The sequence below is a fragment of the Rhododendron vialii genome, chromosome 7a, assembly GCF_030253575.1.
Source record: "Rhododendron vialii isolate Sample 1 chromosome 7a, ASM3025357v1".
NCBI classification, from domain to species: domain Eukaryota; kingdom Viridiplantae; phylum Streptophyta; class Magnoliopsida; order Ericales; family Ericaceae; genus Rhododendron; species Rhododendron vialii.
Genome location: NC_080563.1, coordinates 10788887 through 10808535, shown reverse-complemented (window position 1 = coordinate 10808535; position 19649 = coordinate 10788887). Strand labels below are relative to the sequence as shown.

The window sequence follows — 19649 nt, the reverse complement described above, 5'->3', positions numbered from 1 at the left end:
GAAGAAAACAGATGTCCAAAGGGCTACACATGAAATTTCTCAAAGTTTCTCTATTGCCTCTCACAGAAAAAACTGTTGTGAATGCTATACAATAAGCTAAGAACCCTAAAAACTGCTTATATACTGAACTGTTCAAACTAGGCTTGTTCGTTTTGGTATTACTCATTACCCACGTGGTTCTATAATTTTCTATCCTTTATAAGTGGTCCAGTTGATCATATCCCTTCACTAGAATAGCTAGCTTCCTATATATGCTCTCAGTACGTAGCTAGTTTCTTTGCCTTTCGGTTCTTCAGTATTTTTCAAACATTCATTAGCTACCTAAACTGCGCAACCTTATGTCCGCCAATTGTTTGATGGAGACGCATTGCCTCTGTTAATGCACACAGACAATATTTTCTCCCAAACTTTCCAATAAGTTTGTTATGGATTTTCTTGTTCTTATAATTGAATGTCTGGACCAGCTTGTGCAAATCTCGACTAATTCTAGAGCCTTGAGAAGTGACGATCGGACAAACCCTCTAGTGGCCAAGTTTGGAATGTTTGGCCTCGTGAGATTTGAACATGCGTCCTCATGTTTGGCAAAACCCCTAAAGCTCAGTTTGGATGCCCGTAATATTTAAGTAGGAATAGGAAGGAATCAAATTCCAAGTATAACCCTAAGTACGTAATTCTATTTCGATGTTTGGATTAATCCAACAATCTTCTCCAGGAAATTTTTTTAAGTCAAAATTTTTTTTTCTTCTTGTATGAATTTAGTCAAGAATCTAGGATTCACATGGGGTTGGAGTGATCAAATTTCTACTTAGCTTTGGAAATGTGATTCTTGGTTGAATATGTCATTAGAAATCACATTTCTATTTATGTCAATTCGAAACAAATATAGGAAATGTGTATAATAATTTTACAATCACACACACACACACTCACAAAGGGGTGTGCGTGGGGCCCATCCCCTTTGTGAGTTTGTATAAGTATTTGTGTGTGATTGTAGCATTGTTTAAATGTGAAAATATGATACCACATTCCCACTCCCCTCAAGATTCCTACCATTCAAATTAAACCATAGGGTTAAGTTTATTATGGGCTTCCCGAGGCTAGCAAGGTCATTGTGCTTCTTGTGGAACGCTAAGGTGGTTTTTTTTCTTTTTTTTTTTTTTGGGGGGGTGGAGGGGGGAGGGGGAGGAGGAGGTGTTTGAGGGTAAAGTGTGAGAAGTTATAGATAGAGAAATGATAATAGTATTAAGTGAAAAAATAAAAATTTATTGAAAATTGCGAGGAGAGTGCATGAGAGATTGAATTTCGAGACCCAAAACCAACACCATCTAGACTTATTAGCAAGACCGTTGTGCTTAACCTGGAGGTTTCGAGCGTTGACTTACATCAAATGAGAATTGGGGATCGATTAAAACAAGCTGCTGCTATTTATATTCAATCTATGGGTGGAGAGAGACTTAATTAGAGGTACAAATTAATTACTCCTAATTCATAGGGCAGACACCGTGGCCTACAAGTGATGCACACACATGTTGTCCAATCCAGTGATTCACTGATTATTGTGGGTGGAGATTGGACATTGTGGACTTCCCATTTCTGCACGCTTCAATTTTTCACCTATTTTTGATTTTTTTAGTGATTTAATTTCACATTGGCCTTTTCTTTTACTATATACTAATAATTGGACACATATTTTGTCACTTTGCATGTGAAGTTTTAATAGCAGTATTATTTTCTTGGGAATGAGTTCTCGCCGATAAGGGTCTCGATCAAGGGTTAGATCTATCTGGTAGGCTCCACCGGTAACTCTTACCTCAAGAATCTAATGCATTGTGAAAAATTGTTAAACTGTCCAAGGACCGTTACTAGAGAGAATTCAAACTAGTAATTTGTTCGATATTGTTTTTCAATTTGCTAATTTAGGGTATTATTGTAAATAAAACAATAATACAGCACCGATTTGCAGTTTTTTGCTTTGAAAATAATTTTTGCAAATTTGGGAAACACTTTTGTTGTTTCTTCATATGGAAGTTATTGCCAGAAGCTTTTTTTGAAAATAGTTCATCGAAGAAGTGTTGTGGTGTTGTTAACGGGAAACAGAACACGGAAAAAAAAAAAAAAACCCCGATACCAAACATTATGTTTTAACGTGTAATTTTGGGATTTTTTTTTATAGATGCAACGGTTATTTGTAACGTACTATCACATGACGTGGATCCCATGTATGTCTAGGTCTCACCCCATGCGATACAAATAACCGTTACATTAAAAAGTTTCGCGTAATTTTGGGGTGATGGTAACAATGACGTGGTTTTGATGAGCATTTTGCTCGGAAAGATGGCGTGTTTGGAAAGGGGAGGAGAATGTAAGCAAAAAATGTGCACAGCTGTGTTCGTTTTGTATTTTTGGGTATTTTAGTTTCGGTTGTGGTGGAGAAAGAAATAAAGTAATGATTGGAGAGAAGAGTAATGAGTAAAGAGAGAGATAGAGAGAGATGTCGAAGTAATGATTTGAGAGAGGAGTAATGAGTAGAGAGAGATGGATAGAGAGAGATGTTAAAGTAATAACTGGAGAGATAGGATAATGATTGGAAAGAAAAATATGATAATGATTAGAAAACAAAAATAAATACAAAAATAAAATGTGAAACGAACAAGGTCGTGGATTTTCTGCAATTCATTCCAGCTCAAATTATTAGTCCTGCATGGACCCATTAGATTATAATTAATGTCAATATGAAGCAATTAAAGTCAAATTAGCCAAAGGACACAACTAATTAATCATACTTATTGGTTTCCACACTTGAAAATTCATGCAGGGAAACAAAAACAGATATTGATTTCCAATCGATATTCTAATCAATCCTAATCCAACTTCACATCAACAAATTAATTCAGAGGAATGGACCAATTGGTGGTTTGGCGTTTTTCATAGGGCGATACAAATCAAAGTCAAGTGATTTTTCCTTTAAAATGTTGCATCCAAATGGATCACCAATCATATTTTTCGAGTTCACGAAAGCCATACGGTATTATATCCAAAATAACAGAGAAGAGAATCTAAACACGACCCGTCAAGAAAGAAGGGAAAAAAAAAAAAAAAAGGAGAAGAAGCAAAATTGGAGAAGTTTCTATTTGTATATCTAACACCCGAAACCACACCTCCTCTCCGGGTCGTGGGAGAGGTGGTGGATGGAGGTTGTGGAATGTGGTGAGGCAGAAGACGATGGTCGTGGTTGTGGTCGTGGAAAGGACGACGGCTAGACGGTCGAAGGCGAGAAGAAGATGGCGGCGGCTAGGCGATGGGACGCGAGTAGAAGATGGCAGCGGCTAGTCCCAGTTTAATATAATTCAAATAATTGTATTCTTCTACCGCTTGCAATGAATGAGCAAACTATTTAAGCAATAATCAAATAAACAAGGAATTAAAGGGCCCTAAGAACCCAAGTGTAGTTGATCATGGTTCTTTAATAAAGATGGATTTGTTCACAACAATAGGATGCTGGCTAGTGGCGTGGGTGTCTTGTCGGTCATGGGCGGTTCGGTTTGGTGGCGTTTTGGTCTGGATTTGGTGGGCGTAGGTGGTGGGCGGTGGTGTTCCAGTAGTTTTTTTCTAATTTCTATTTTGTAGATTTTTCATATATTCAGAAAATGATTGGTGAAGATGGCGGTGTTGGTTAGTGGTGGTTCAATCCGGTGGTGGTGAGGTGGTTGTGGCCCCCATGGCTGGGTTGCTCGGGTTGTTTTGTGTGTCGAAGTCCGGTCGACGGCCACTCCAAGCTCTCATTCGGGCACGGGGCCAACAGTTCATCCTTCTGAGTTGTTGCTGTTCACCGGTGGATATTATGTTTGTGTTGGGGTTTGTTGGGGCTTGCAGAGATTGGTGGTGGTTTGCTCCCATTTGTCTTGATTGCTTTCATTTTCAATATCGTAGGCTAGTTTTCGCCGTCGGTCTCTACACCTGGGAGAGGCTGTCTTGGCTTAATGGCGAGGCTGGTTTTTCGGTGGTTTGTGCGGCGGTGGAGATTGAAGTAGTTAGGGTTTGGGTGGGCCGGTCCTTGGGTGGACCAGGTTAGGGTGTTTGGGCTTTTTGATCTGTTTTATTTGGGTGTTGGATTGAGCTTTATCGTTGTTTGTTTTGAACCTTTGTAGACCTTTGGGTGGTTTGAGCTTTGCCCTCGTGATGTATCATCCAACTTTTTGTTAGATCTCTTTTCTTTTTTCCCGTTTTTAATAAAATTTCATCTTTTACCGATTAAAAAAAAAAACAATAGGATGCTGCTCAAAGTCTAACGTGGATTTTTTAACACGACTGAGACTGTCCAATTTTAACTGACCAGAAAAAAGAAAAAAAATTTTTATCCGAGAAAAAAGAAGAAATTTTGAATTAGGTTTGTGGGGTACCTGCAGAGCAGCTATTAGTCAAATTTTGGGGGGAAGTGTATTGGAATTAATTCACTGGTAGAGGATATTTCTAAGGGACAAAGCCAGAAAATTTTCTTGTGTTGATCATTCTCACAAGTAATCATTTTCTGACTTTTATCAAAACTTGTTTGGAGCAGCCAAGCTTGAACAACCTATGAAAACATAAGCCCATCGGCCATCAATGTCTTTCTTGTCTAGTAAAGTCTCTTTGGACAAATTTCGGAGGGGGTTGGCATGGTTTTTTAGTTGTTTTCTCTTAATCATTATAAGACTCGGGTCAAATTTTTATCTAATATTTTTCATCTCAATGAGAAGAATCGAAAAAGTATAAAAACATAACCCAACGTTGAAAAAAAATTATTTAAGACGATGAAAAAGACCCAAAATTTTTTTAGGTCTTTTTGGTTGTATTACATGAACTTTCAACGTTTGTTTATGTTACTATACATTTTCAATTCCTCTCGTCAAGACAAAAAATATGATACAAAAATTTGAGCAAATCACGTAAAGATTAAGAAAAAGAACATGCCAAAAAGTCCCTAAAAAGCTTTGCCTAAAGAGAAAAATCTGATCTCCCTCTCTCCAGTGTCATCATATCAAAACTCATAGGTCAAATCCTTCTACAAGATTTCAACAATTCGCTATGATACCAAGAATGTTGCTCCATATTTTAGGGGAGGAAAAAGAATTTTGGTGATATTACGATCAAACAAGGATTTTTTCCAACTGAGTGAAGAGTAATTGTGATTAGTTGCTTCAAGACTTCAAACCAAAACCCCCTAACGAGACCTAGTGAACACCCACTAGGCTACCACCTCAGGTGGTCACAAAGAGGTTATTCCCCCTTATTTTTGCTGATTCTAGAAAATGGTTCCAATATAGCAACACAAAATGGATCACAGCGCTAAACAAAATGCAATTTTGAATAATTTGGGGCGAGCATATAAGCATCTGAAAGGTAACAATAAACTCATCCATAATTCATAGAAGAAGATGCAACTTCTGGACTCAGATTACACAAAATTGTGTCCTGAATGCAATGGGGCTAGCTCTCGGTCAGAATGCAATATCTTCACTACCCTTCCCATGTTGTCAATCCCGTACTGTACTGGAGTTGAGAAAAATCGGTACCCTAACCCCCAATACCGTTCCGAACTGAATACCAGTCCTTACTGCTTGGTATTGGCCGTTTCGGAAAATACCAGCCAAGACGAGGTTACCGGAAATCCCGTCCGGTATTTTGCAGAACAAAAATAATTTTTTTCCCCTGCGTATGATGTATCTCAGACGTCATTCGGCATCCTCAAAAAAATTAACCAAAAAAAACAAAGGAACAGAAAGAAAAAAAAAAAAAAAAAACGTTAACTTTACGTGTGCGAGGCCCAAATCTTGGATTTGCACCCCTCCTGCTCGCGAATAACCCATGACGCGCACCCAGTTAATTGATTTCCAAATCAATTTTTTCAAATTGCCTTTGGTCACAGCCCATTTCCTGAGCGTGCAAAACCTCTTCTTGTATCTTCATTCACAAGCCCACTAGTGTGCAAAGTCATTTAATATGGAAAAGAGTTTTATAACTTGGTAATGTGGGAAAAGAGGCAAACACATGTATTTTATGATGAATTGCATGGTATAGAAGATTTTTTTGAATTATAATTATATATAATTATTATATATATTGTAGTTGTGGTAAATCCGAAACGGTACCCGGTATTTGATCGATACCGGTACGTACCGTACCAGTAGAAAAACCGATACCCTAGCCCGTAAGGTATTCAGAACATTGACCCTTCCCCCTCCAACTAGAAATAATTAATGGCTGAAGCTATAATCCTAAAAGCGGTTGTATCGAAATCAGGGCATCCGACCACTGTATCTACTTTCACTGGCAATACCGTCCCTTCTTATCAGCAACACAATGTTCATAGGAGCATGGAATTGTTCTGGGTGCGATCGGCCAAAAATACAGTCCCCTCTTGTCTTGGGGTACTAGCCAAATGTATTACATATATAGCACCTTCTTAATGATAAACAGTTCATAGGTTATCTGCGAATCTTTATTCCACGGATATCTTTCAAACCCATTTTTAGAGCAGTCTTCCTGAAGAGAGCTGGAGTTTTCTCTAAGCCAATAGAATGACAAAACTGGTTGGCTAGCTCGACAAGTATAGTTTTATCTCTTCCAATTTCCTTGATTGAGTTGTAGTACCCGAGCCAAGCATGATAAGCTGCTTCTTTCATGCTAGTATCAATCTTTGCCATTGAATTCTCTATCTGCAATTCGACAAATTAAACCACCGTTAAGTAGCACGAGTTTCTGTTCTAGTTGATTTGGATAAAGAAGTTGCGCATCTAAACAACGAGAATCCAAAAATGCATATGCATTATATATACATAGTACATGCGTGTGTGGAGGGAGAGGTCTCCTGAAAAGAACTATATTAAACAAGGCTTCCAAATAGGCAGGCAATGGGTATCCTGCATCATCTACAATCATAAGATCAGTGCCGCTAATAGCCTGCTATAGTGCTATTTGTAGCATCCATGTATTCCAGATATTAAAATCAATCAGTAGTATGGGGTCAAGAACTAGCATCAACACATGATACAAATATCAAAATTCAAAACTGAGGTTCAACAGTCAAAACAGATACTTCATTTTCCCATCTCAAAATTATTGGTCATACTTCCACTTTCAATTCCAAAGAGAATAATTTTGGCAAGCTCTGATAATTGAGTTTGACTTGAACCTTTATTTTCACATCTGGATCTAGTTGTGGGGCGGGATATTTTTCAACAGGCAGGTCTTTTATTTCATGCAGGAAATACTCTTCCCATGGTGCAAGCAACAAAATCCCTTCTCCTTCTTTGCCTTCCCGCCCTGTTCTTCCAAGACGATGAATATAGTTTTCGCGATCAGACGGAATACCCACCTGGAAATGGAGAAACGTGGCACATTTTGATTAGTAACAGAGGAATGCAACTACAAGTGAAAACTCCTAAATGTGAGTGCTTGATCACATATTGCATTCGACCATTCAAATATCCTGGTGCCCATGCAAACTACTAAATGATCAAGCATTTAAGCACTACATATTTCAAGGAAATTGAATGATGCACTAATGGTTAACAAGGAATTTGAACGAACAAGCTGTGTTCATGTTAGTGATCAGGATAGTATCTCCACATGTTACAGCTAAATATACTCGCATACAATTACATAATGGGGCATCACCCCAGCAAAAGTGCACGGGAACCACAGGAAAACAAGTTCAAGTGGCAGATTATTGCTTCTTCCTAAGTGAATTACTTTCTTTTCTTAATCTGCAACTTCTCTTCATACTCAGTAAGATTCTAAAGATTCCCATAGAAAAAATGGGACAAATTAGTATCCAAAAGATAAGAAGTCTCTTGTGTGTTATTAAGACCTGAATGACCAAAGTAACATCAGGATAATTCATGCCACGAGCTGATACATCTGATGTAATAAGAATCAATCGTTTTGACTCCTTGAATTCATCAGATATACGAGTACGGTAGAGTTGAGGCTTCCTGGAATGTATCTCCCTGACATTCATTTTCATATCCCTCAAAAGAAGAAACATGAGGGATGTTACCACTGCAGTTGTACAGAAAACAACCACCTGAAAAGAATTGAATGAAACAAATTGTCAGGACAACTAATCCATTGAAATAAGTTAAGATATACACATGGAAGCTACTCCATATTTACCTTGTAATCAAGTGTTTGTGAGATATGTTCATTCAAGAGATGGTGCACCACTTGAAAATGCAACTCATGCGGAGTAACAAGAGTAAACTGCTTAACCTGCATTCAGCATGCCAAACGAGCATGAGAGACATACATAACCCTTCAGTTTTGAACAGACAAGTGGATATCAAGTCTTGTAAACCAAAAGGAACAGACTTATCAGAAGTAGGTAAACAATCAAACAATGAATACTAAATATCGAGTGAGAGGAGAAATTTCGCAGTCCTTGATCAAAGTTAGCATTAGCATATACCTTAGCAGGAGTTTCCACGCAACCCAGACCTACAGTGTCGATATAAGCATGTTCCCTTCTCAAAACAAGCTGAGATATTCGGCGAACCTGCCAATTCAAAAACCTCAGATTTGAGTCAATGCATTCGAGACATAAATAAAGCATCTTTAAACCTTGGCTAAGGGTGTTTACGCATGATCAATTCAGTCTCTAACCTCCTTGGGGATTGTGGCGGAGAACAGGAGAGACTGCCTTTGTCGGGGTAAACAATCAACGATTTTCTCCATGTCCTTCCGAAATCCTAAGTCTAGTAAGTGGTCCGCTTCGTCAAGGATAAGCATTTTCAGTCCCATCAAACGCACAGATAAGCCAGACTTGTTCTCAATGTGATCCAACAATCTACCAGGAGTTGCAACGATTATCTGGGAAAGACATGTAATACATCGTTATACAGAGAGTACTCCACGCTTAAACCTACAACTTCTTCGGACGTGAAGTTTTAATGAGCAGAATATACTGGTGCACCTGGCATGGATCTGATTCCAGGCGTTTTTGGTCAACCTTGAATCTAGTACCTCCAACCAGTGTTTGGACCCCAAAACTGTCATGGTACCTCAGCATAACATTTGTTTCTGCAGCTATCTGACTTGCAAGTTCTCGTGTGGGACAGAGAATAAGAACATATACGGGTGGCACTCGCTGAACGGTATTGCTACTTGAAGCCTTCAAAACTGTTTCAATTGCAGGTAGCTGTTTATGTTTAGCATCAAAGTGATGTAAACATATAATCTCAAAAAAAAAATAAAAATGAGACGGCAAGGTACTTTTGTCATACCAAAAAAGCAGCACTTTTTCCAGTGCCAGTTTTAGCCTTGACTAAAGCATCCTTTCCTATCACAAAGAAGTATGAGAACCAGTCAAATGACTCAAATCACATTGCTTATCAAAGGCATGAAGTAGTCCAGGTAGGAGCTAAGGAATACAATAAGATTATCAATGTTTAAAACACCAGCATGACTCTTCGTACCTAAAAGTTAGAACTAATCCCAACCGTTCCGTAAGAAGAAACAGGATTGGCACACTTGTCCAGTTCATAATATTTAGATAAAGAAACTGAAGCACATCAACACTACTAGTGTTGCAAATTGAACATTTAAGACCGTAAACGGCACAGTCCAAACCCATCAGTTCTTTCCTGTGTCAACCAAATAAGAAAGATATGGCCCCACCACAGCTTTGAACTACACAAAATTTGAACCGACCTTTGTGCTATGTTCTCTACTTCTCTATATATGCAAATCCAAGTTTAGACAAATGGAAATCTTAACAAGGTGATGTATACATCAAGATTCTGATTTCGAGAGACAAGGGGGCAGGGCACAAATGTCTGTTCCTACCAGTCCACATATCTAAAGATACCCAAAACCAACTGGCCATAAATAAAGTTAATCGTCATCTGGTCACCTTCTATGCTTGAATTGTTTGGTTGCACACCACAAATGTTAATTACAAACTGCAAGCAATAGACAAGCTGGATGGTAGCAATATGCATCAATGCAGAGATCAAACAGTCTTAATATTGCAGCAGCAAGGCACTGCTATAATTATGATCATCCTCGCCGCATGTATGCTCCTTTAAAAGGTGCAATGTATCACGAAACGATAAAAAAACTTCTCCCATCGAATAATTAACTGGTGTAGCACTAAAGCAGGTCCATGATTGTTGGCCTGTGGACCGCATTGCTGTGGTAAAGGTTGTAATGCCAAAGGAATCATTACCATAGTAATCATAGATAGTTTTCTACTACCAAGCTATTTGTGTTAGTAGTCATCCTTGAAAGAATAGAGGAACGGATGCTGCACAGGAGAATTGGCAAACATCTACTGTGTCTTTCTTTGTATCAATACCAGGTCAAGCTCTGTACACCCCAGATGGACACCTTCACCCATGGACAGAAAACAAAAGTTACCCGCACATGCCATTGAAAAGCTGTAAACACACGTCATACAATCAGTCTATTCTACGATACCTACCAGATAAGGGTTGACAAAAACAGTACCATAACTTTTCCGAAATTAGGGAACAGAGTAAATCACTATCGTGGAGACCAGGGAAAAAACGTACCATCAAGGCAAACAGAAAGTGTAGCCTCTTGTACCCTGGTCATTTGGACATAGCCTGCCTCAGAAAGCGCCTTAACAGTCAAGGGAGATACATCACACTCATCAAATCTGGAAAACATCCATCAAAGTGTCATCAAATGCAACATAAATTCAGAAGGCAACACAGAAAATTCATAAGCCATGACCTAAAATCCAAATTAAAACATTTAACATCACTCCAGATTCGCAACAATCAGAATAATCAACCATTATCTAAAATGAACCAAGACGACCATCTCCACATACATAGCATCAACTGAAATGCCATGGAAATCTTCAAACACGCTGATAAAAGTCAGAAGACTCAGAAAGCGTAAAAAAATGAGTTTTCATTGAAATATCAAACACAATAGTTCATTTACAATTCCTTCAAAATTGCTCATTTCAAATTCCCACCACATAAGCTCAAGAAAATTAAGAAGCTAGTGGGTAAACAATCCAGATACCTCTTTTCACTAAGAATCGAGTCCTCATCACTTCTGTCCACTGCATTCTGCACCGAATTCCTCATGTTAAACTCTTTCCTAATAGCCTCAACACGCTCTGACAAATTCTCCTCCTCTTCCAAAAACTTCAACGGCACTCGCCTCGTTTTCTTCACATCATACTTCCCCAAACCAGCACTACTCATCAACTTCCCAGCATTATCCCTACCCCTCATTTTCCCTTCCTCACCATCACCGAACTCATCATCTGAATCCTCGTCCTCACTACTCTCATTCCTCCTAAAATCGAACCTCGAGCCTTTCACACCCCTCCGAGTAAACACCGAGTAGCACCTACTTTTCAAACCACCATTCAAACACGTTGAATCCCGAGCCCTATCACAATCCGACATCAACTCCCGTAAGCCAAAATTCGTTCCGATCAATCGACTAATCAAACCTCGATCCCCCAATCTATTATCACTATCATTTCTCTCAAAACCGAACCTCGATCCATTCCAACTCAACCTACAAACAGAGTAGTACCGAGGTTTCGACGACTTCATTAAATCCGTCGAATTCCTTCCCTCACTCTCAGAAATCAACTTCCTTATATCAATGGGCGTTCGGCCCGATCGGTCAACCGGCTTCGGCTCCGGAGCCGACTTGATCGGGCCGTCGGCCTCGTTCCACAAATCCTCGGCCCCGGCTTTCATAAACCTATCAGCCAGGGCTTTAATGTGGTCATCGGCGCTCATGGGGCCGTAGTTCGGGTCGGGCTGTCTGTTACCTGGTGGTTGTTGCGGAGCGAGTTCGGCACGGATTTGGGACCGGATCCGGGCCTGGTAGAGTTGCTTCTCCTGATCGAGGAGTCTTTTCTCTTTCTCTTTGGCTTTTTTCTCGTGCATGCGCTTCCACTGCCATTTGTTGAGGCCGCCGGGGAAGGTGCGGGGGCCGCCGCCCATGGGGCGAAGGAAGGTGAGGGAGGAGAGAAGGGGTGGGGAGGTGGTGGAGTTTGGTCGACGGAGGATGGAGGAGTACATTTTGGGTTAGAGGAGTGAGAGGAGGGGTTTAGGGTTTAAGGGGGAAGGAGGGGATTAGGGCTTCGCGGGACTTGAATTTTTATTTTTATTTTTGGGGAAAATAAGGCCAACGACGCGTTTTAATAATTAATACGGAGGACCCGCTAATGACATGCTGAGAACATTTGTTAATGTTGAAAATGTTGTTGGTGTGTATTAATTATCAAAACACGTCCTTAACCGTCATTTTTCCTTATTTTTGTGAACACCCGAGAGGTCGGGAGGCCCGGACTAGTCACATAATCAATCAAAATGTCTTGCGCTTCTGTTACTCCCGTCTTCAATCCTTTAATTACGATTGTGCTCTCAATTCTTTCAATGAATTCTTATTCCACGTGGAATCTTATTTTCTCAATATAAATGTGTTTAAGTATCATCAATGGAAGTGTTTTTTGGCGTGATTGATATTTTTATTTTTAGTGAACTCTAATAAAAATGAACGGATAATCAGAATGATCTTGGAAAAGAGCTTACAATGGACAAAAATTGGACTGCTCATCAGTCTATCAAGTAGACTAGAAAGGATCCAGCTCTTATTAGCTAACCAAATTTTTCAAAGGGGATGTTTCCGCTAATCAAAAATTGTAGACTGGAGCATAATTTTTGAATTTTGTCTTTATTTAATTTATATTTTTCAAGCCGATATTTTCGTGTAGCCCCTTTTGCAGTCTTTGGAGGAAAAAAAAAAAAAACAGAACAACGATCAAGCTGAAATTCAGTGTAGCAACAAAATCATTATTTCCCAAGATTTGAAGATTACAAAAGGAGAAGATCAAAATTTCCATTGTCTCGTATCCCTTTATATAATACACTAAAACAAACCCACAACATCCTTCCAACTTCCAAAATCAAAACCGAATTCAAATTCAACCTCCTTCCCAATTCACAAGTACGACAACAACAAAAGAAATTTATGGAACACCCAGGACTCATTTAACGATTGTTATTGGGTCTGTATCTCTGATTTGGCTTCATCATCTGGCCCTGGTTCTGGAAATACCGCTGCAGTTGCATTTTTCTTAATGGAAGCAGTTTTGGTGAGGTGATTGTAGCTTCCCTTCTGCTTGAACAACTGAGCAAAGTGGGGCTTGCAATAGATGAATCCGTCGAGCGCAGCGTATGACGACGGTGACAATTTGCAGCCTCCATGGGCGCACTTGAAGCACAACTTGTGGTAAAAATCTCCCTCCACTGTCACCTGTTCAAAAAAAAAAATTTTTTTTTTTTTTTTGAGAAGTGGTTATTTATATCTGGCTCTTAAGAAAAAATCAGAAAAATTAAAGTAGGATAAATTAAAAGGAATGTAAAGGAGTAGAAGGATGGAAAAAGATTTTCACTCCTTTTTTTTTCGCAAACGCAGTACATTCTTTTTGTCTAATTTTGTATGAATTCATGAAATTGCAATTTCACTTATAATATTTGGGCTTCAAAAATTGGAAGTGATAAAATCAAATGGCAAAACAATCATGAATTACAATTTCCACAGTATTTTTTTTTTGGCACAATGGTAGGTGCTCATTTCTTTTCTCTTTACTCACGTGAATTATCGAAATTCACGAGTATAAAATAAGTGCAAGCGGTAAAAAAGCGAAGAGCGAGTGCGGAAATTACATAGAGGGATTGATTGGTAAAACAAGGAGTGATTCGAAAAAGAGGGGGAAAAATAAAAAATAAAAAACTGACCTTTTCAAGGGGGTACACGGTTTTGGTGCATGCCCTGCATTTTTCTTGGGTGCCCGAGAAGAAGGAGGAGAGTTTGCTAGGTGTCCTAGACTGTAAACAATAACATAGATTTATTAGCTAAAAATAGAATGAACAATACCCTTAACCAAATACTACTCGTAAAAAAGAAGAAAACAAGCCCTTAATGCACTTTAAGCCACAAGATCATGTGAATATAATATGTTGTTTTTGTTTGATAATCATGTCTGAGCCAGCTTTGTGCACACCTCGACTAATTTCAGAGTCTTGAAGTTAACGACCAGACAAACTCTCAATGTATCATTTTGTTGAAAGTACATTGACGCACACCTCGACTAATTTCAGAGTCTTGAAGTTAACGACCAGACAAACTCTCAATGTATCATTTTGTTGAAAGTACATTGACATGAGAGAAAGATAAGATCACAATGAAGGAAACCAAAGGTGAAAATGTTAAAAGGATTGAGTTCTCACGTACCAGGTCATTTGGTCTTGCAGCTGATCAAACAAAACAGGAACAACACATTATCAGGAAAAAAAAAACACAGAAAGAAAAAATGAGGAAATTTTAATGCCAAAAAAGCTTGTAGAATCACAAGGGGAATTTTACAGGATTGGGTTTTTGTAGAGAAATTGCCAGTCTCCTTGAAGAGTTGTTCAAAATGTGGCTTGCAGTACAGAATTCCATCCTTGGAGGTGTAGCTACTCATCTGCAAATTCAAAATAGCTCGAACGATTAGCAGTTGAAACGCGGGGAGTTTTACGCAATCCCATCGTCAAAGTGAACGAAACAATGTCCGATGCATACCGCGAGGCGCCCGTTGCAATGACTGCATTTGAAGCAAGTCTTGTGGTAAGTGACTCCATCAGCTGCCAACGACTCGATGAAATGAACAACCTTATCACAGGCTTTGCATTTCTGTGTGGTGCCGCTAAACGCCATTCTCCCCTCGGTACAATCTACGATCAGAGATAGTGTTTGACTCAAACAAGCAATGAAACAACGTATGAGGAACGTCCGGTTTCAAAGTCGATGGGATCTCCCTCCGAACTTTTTGTAGAGAGAGAGGAGAACTCGCAACGATGTCTGCTGTCACTTTAAATAGCAGAGGCAGGAAGATTGAAGGCGAAAAACCGGATGGTCAATGGGTGGAGAAGATGAATTTCAGAATGTAGGGAGGAAAATTGATCGATTGTCCGAAAACGTCGCAACAGGTTGGAGTTTTTGGGTTCCAAATATAGGGTGAAATCAATGGAAAAGCAGGAGGGCAAAAAAAGAGATGACTAATTCTGTTTTTATCATTTTGCGATAATTGAGGGATAAACTACTTTCTACTGCATATCTTGAAGCAGTTTTGCTTTAACAGAGTTATTTTCTTGGAACAAAATTTCATGAATTTTGGCAATTTGGATCAAGCTCCAATTTGGCTTCATGAGATCAACATGCAATAGACATTTACTTCCACCGTCAGTTAAAGAATATCGTAGGATCATTAGTCAAGGTGTGCGTAAGCTGGCTCGAACAGCTTTATTGAAATCTATCATGTTTCACCCATCATTAGCACAACCGAAAAAAGTTCGGCAAGTTTTTGAATTCTCAACCATAACATTAGGACTGCAGGAAGAACATCTGTGGAGAAGAAAATCATTCTTGGGTACAAATTAAAACCTTGAACTATCACTCTCAAAACTCATAACCATATATGTTCCAGATTTGGAACTTGAGCACACAGTTGAATCACACTGTACACAAAAAAAAACGAGTACATTTACATGACCCAACCCTTGATTAATAAGAAATTAATCACGCTAACGAAAACCCCGGGAACGAGAAATAGTATCAGCAGCAGGTAGTTTGAAATCCAATAGTGCATGTCTTCTTCAGTTCTGTTTTAGCCTAAGAAATCAGCAGCTAAAGCATCCGAAAAACCTTTTGGGTGTGGTTCCGCTTGAGCGGAACTTGGAAGCCGCCTCTTCTACCTTGAAGACAACCTCGCCGCGTTGGGCTTCAACCATCGCCCTCTTTTCTTCTGCTGCCTTGTGGATTTCAGCTGCCTTGTTGTTCATTTTCTCTGCATACTGTGCTTTCTTCTTTTCAATATTTTCCTGCTCATATTTAGAGTTCTCTCAGAAAAACATCACTCAACTAAAATGATTGTTACAACTTCTCTACTTTCATCGCATACAAGGGCGTAATCAGGAATCTAATTTGTCAAGGGATAACCTAAAATTTAGTAAACTACTACATACATGCTATAATTAATGTTCAACAAACTTGTACATAAATATGTAAATTTTTAACAATAAACAAAAGAAAAGTATAAAAAGCGTACACTATTAAAGTTGTACTTGTATCTGTGACCTACGTTGTTTTAGAGAGTAAACATCATTTATTATCGAATCTGAGTCGATATCTTCAACAAGTTCTCTTTCAATGGAAGAATCATAGAATTCGCTAATTACTATTCGACCAAAAAAAAAAAAAACTTCATAGAATCCGCAAGAAAATCGTCCTCCATTTTGTTACGAAGATTAGTTTCTAGTTTCATAGCTGAAGATGTGCTTTCCGTAATTGACGTTGTAACAGGAAGAGTTTATTTATTTATTTATCGACAACAAGACTTATCAACCTAAAATGGGGGGTTGGTGGTGGGCTAAAATTAGAATGGGTTGGGCTAAAAAAAAAAAAAAAGTGGTGTAAAATGTATTGGGGTAAAATTTTACATATAATTTTTTTTTTACTCCACTCGAGCTACAGGCTACAGCCCACCACTCACTCTTTTTACTTCCGCCCTTGATTTCATATCGTTGAAATTTTTTGACACTGTAGTAGAAGTACTAATATGTGTTTCCCAAATAGAATTATTGCAGGGAATTTTTGGATTAATGTTTAGATTTAGAACATATAAAAATTTAAAATTTATTTTCTGAAAAAACATTTACATAGAAAATATTTTACTCCATCATAACAAACGGAACCTAAACATAAATCAGTATTAAAGGGTAGAAATATTGACCTCTATCTTTTTAAGCTGAGCGTCCACACAGGCTTTTTTGCTGTTCTCCCATGCTCCAATGGCTGATAGCTTTTTATATGCCCTGATGATCAGTAGTTTCCAGTGAGATTATAAGTTGCAGTTAATCAAGCACCAAAACTTATTTTAGAGATTCGGGACACTTCTAATAAGGGCGCCCTTATTTTCGTTATTTGCGGACGTCACTGGTAGCCGTTGGATCGTGATTTCAATGGTCCAGATTTTGATGAAACTTTTCCCGAGAAAAGTTAATTGTGACTGGTCATAAACCTTCAGCAAATCCAGACTATTGAAATCACAATCCAACGGCTGACAACAGAAGTCCACAAATAACGAAAATAAGGGCACCCTTTATTAGAAGCGCCATGTTTAGAGATATCCCCAAAAGCAAAAAGATATGAAAAAGCTTCTCATGGAGTAATGAATTGAAGAACTCGATACCGAATTTTGAATTTTGTACTCCAAAATGTGTTTGGAAAATGACGGCCAATGACGTATTTTGATAATTAATACCCACCAAAGACATTTTCAGCATCAATAAATGTTCTTAACTTGTCCTTAGTAGGTATTAATTATCAAAACACGTCCTGGGCCGTCATTTTCCTTTCGAAGAACCACTCTAGTCATTTATTAATAGAGCAGATCTTGAGCTTCAGACTGAAGGCAAAGATCCCATGAAAAGCTGTGTGGAAATGGAAGATAAAGGAAATCCCCACAACTGAATTCATATCGATCAATTGCCCAATGATACTCATCATCAGAGATCTTTGGGAAATTGTATGTTTCCCTGAAAGTTCATGCCAGATTGCATAATCGCCTAAACGGTAAAATTGGTGACAGTGTTATTTCTCTGCTCTACTGCCAGCGAAAAATCATTGTGACGGCCGGAGAAAAAGCTGTAAAATTCATCGAGGTGTGGATATGTTGGTCTAGACACCCAATTAAAGAAATATAGTACTAGTAACATTTTTGTGGTAGCAGAAGATATTCAGTTTCTGCTCAGAATTAATGGCAAATACACCGAAATAAGTACGGAAGATACATTCTAATTGCGGAATTATATCTTGCTTAGGTTAAAAAAAAATGAAGTTAACACTACCACCACCATCTCAACATTTTGATACACCAAAAAATAGGAAAAGAAAAGAAAAGAAAGATGAACATGCATACTTGTTGTCTGCTTTAGTTTTTTCACTTTCTTCCCATGCCTTAATCAAGGCCATTCTCTTCTCTGTTTCAACCCTTGCCAGCGCAGTATCTGGGATTAATTGCACAAACAGCTCAATCGATCATCAATCTAAAAGCCCATAAAACAGAAAAAAAATAAAAAAAATGCAAATCACGAATCCCCCAGATTTAATTACCTCTGTCAATCGGTTTCTTTTCGGCCGGAGGATCTTTTTTCTTTTCGGCCGCAGGATCTGAGACCTCTGTCACAAGCCAGAAAAAGTGTTATATCAGTTGAAAACACATTCAAAGGTTTTGGAGTTTAGAGAGAGAGAGAGAGAGGTAGGTTTTACTCGCAACAACTGCAAGGGTTTTGGAGTTCAAAACCTTCTCGTCCGTGATTAGGACCAGGCTTTTTTCTTGGGGCTCGTCGGATAATTTTTCAACAGCAGGGGCCTCTTTCTCTTTGGATGGTGCTGAGGCCACCACCACCGGAGTTGTTTCAAATTCAACTTTCTTGGCTCCCATAATTACTCACTTGGAGATCTTTGGAATACTCAGATCAGGCGACTCAGAGCTAGAGAGAGAGAGAAGGAGAGAGAAAGAGACGGGTCAGAGTTAGTTTGGAACTTGGAGTGGAGAGGTGTTGGGTTAGTTATAGGAGTTAGGAAGCTGCCAAAAAAGGGTAGATGATTTGGAAATGAGGAAGAAAGTAGACATGTTATTATGGGCTTCCATTATTCAGGGGAAGTTATTCAGTGCTCTACAGGGTACTTCCTCACCATACGCTGGTGCGGCCCGTGTGAGAGTTACATCTTTTGTAACGCACTAATATGTGGTGGCGAAAGAGTCTAAAGCAAAATATGGCGGTGTTTGAGAAGCAATTCATAATATTCCCATTTTGGAGGTCCCCGTTTGGAAAAATACAAGATATTCTGGTTGTCATGCATTTTCCTTAATAGTCAAACTTTGTTTCTCTCATCCATAATGACGAGGGTAAAATTGGATGAAAGGAATCGGTGTAGGTCTATCTTATTTCTTTTGCTAGACAACATAGCAGAGGAGGGGCCGGCGACTAACTATAACAGCTTTTTTTATGCCTGATTATAAGAACTCCAGATTTGTGACGGATCTTTTGAGAGATTCTACCGCGAGAAGATTAAAGTCGAGGTTGCACAAGAGCAAGAACGAGAGGGCGTCGTCTGTAAGCCTCAAACATGTGACATCAAGAAGTGAAGTAAATTTTAGGAGAGTCTTGCACAAATTTCCAGTTTGGGTTAAAAGGAAAAAGAAGAGATCCTTACACTTTATTTTTTGGTGTCACGGACCCCAATGTCTGGATAATAGTATCTATCATACTTCTATCTGGGCAAAGATGCCTATCCAAGCAGCTTCCAATGCCATGTGCTGTGGTCAATCTTTAAATGTGGTCGGTGCAGGACTATGTCCTATATTAGGATATGAGATGAAAAGTAGGAGCAAGTTATGATAAAATAAATAAAGTGTTACATTTTGTCATATTGTTGTTGGACTTTTTTGGGTGTGATTTTGTTATATGAATAAAAGTGTGTACCGTAAGAAAGTAAAACTATGTATACTTACTCTTAGTTACAAACTTCATAGTTCATCATTCGTTCTACATTTTATCAAG

General features: G+C 38.8%; 4 protein-coding genes across 5 annotated transcripts in view; 1 reads left to right on the top strand and 3 right to left on the bottom strand.

Annotated features, from left to right (window-relative positions):
- LOC131332390 (uncharacterized) overlaps window positions 1-19649 on the top strand; it is a 97600-nt gene that overhangs the window by 51808 nt on the left and 26143 nt on the right. The window lies entirely within an intron of this gene.
- Window positions 6264-12144, bottom strand: LOC131332393 (probable DEAD-box ATP-dependent RNA helicase 48). The gene is made up of 10 exons (XM_058366595.1): window positions 11035-12144; window positions 10551-10657; window positions 9261-9316; window positions 8951-9175; window positions 8641-8847; window positions 8447-8533; window positions 8155-8250; window positions 7850-8065; window positions 7172-7354; window positions 6264-6695 (listed from the first exon to the last, which is right to left on the bottom strand). Exons 1-10 carry the CDS (start codon window positions 12054-12056, stop codon window positions 6465-6467), a joined length of 2430 nt encoding a protein of 809 aa, XP_058222578.1. The 5' UTR covers window positions 12057-12144; the 3' UTR covers window positions 6264-6464.
- Window positions 12850-19649, bottom strand: part of LOC131332407 (LIM domain-containing protein WLIM2b-like) — a 55178-nt gene continuing 48378 nt past the window's right edge. Inside the window, exons 2-6 of one of the 2 annotated variants that reach the window (XM_058366613.1) lie at window positions 14605-14833; window positions 14407-14506; window positions 14275-14294; window positions 13779-13868; window positions 12850-13293 (exon numbers count right to left, since the gene is read on the bottom strand). In XM_058366613.1, coding sequence (XP_058222596.1) covers window positions 13039-13293; window positions 13779-13868; window positions 14275-14294; window positions 14407-14506; window positions 14605-14739 — 600 coding nt within the window. In that variant the 5' untranslated portion in view covers window positions 14740-14833 and the 3' untranslated portion in view covers window positions 12850-13038. Of the gene's footprint in view, window positions 13294-13778; window positions 13869-14274; window positions 14295-14406; window positions 14507-14604; window positions 14901-19649 lie in introns of those variants that run through there. The other variant, XM_058366612.1, reaches the window with a different exon arrangement.
- On the bottom strand, window positions 15383-18719 carry LOC131332406 (remorin-like). Its single transcript, XM_058366611.1, has 5 exons — window positions 18352-18719; window positions 18196-18261; window positions 18002-18089; window positions 16814-16895; window positions 15383-15902 (listed from the first exon to the last, which is right to left on the bottom strand). The coding sequence occupies exons 1-5, from the start codon at window positions 18524-18526 to the stop codon at window positions 15702-15704; spliced, it is 612 nt and encodes a 203-aa protein (XP_058222594.1). The 5' UTR covers window positions 18527-18719; the 3' UTR covers window positions 15383-15701.

Coding starts and splice junctions, on each gene's coding strand:
- LOC131332393 (XM_058366595.1), bottom strand. CDS start 12,056: ATGTACTCCTCCATCCTCCGTCGACCAAACTCCACCACCTCCCCACCC. Junction 8,534..8,640: donor CCGCCACAATCCCCAAGGAG/GTTAGAGACTGA, acceptor TTGAATTGGCAG/GTTCGCCGAATATCTCAGCT. Junction 6,696..7,171: donor ATCCAGATGTGAAAATAAAG/GTTCAAGTCAAA, acceptor GTCGAATTGCAG/ATAGAGAATTCAATGGCAAA.
- LOC131332406 (XM_058366611.1), bottom strand. CDS start 18,526: ATGGGAGCCAAGAAAGTTGAATTTGAAACAACTCCGGTGGTGGTGGCC. Junction 18,262..18,351: donor AACCCTTGCAGTTGTTGCGA/GTAAAACCTACC, acceptor GGCTTGTGACAG/AGGTCTCAGATCCTGCGGCC. Junction 16,896..18,001: donor AAAACTAAAGCAGACAACAA/GTATGCATGTTC, acceptor ACTGATCATCAG/GGCATATAAAAAGCTATCAG.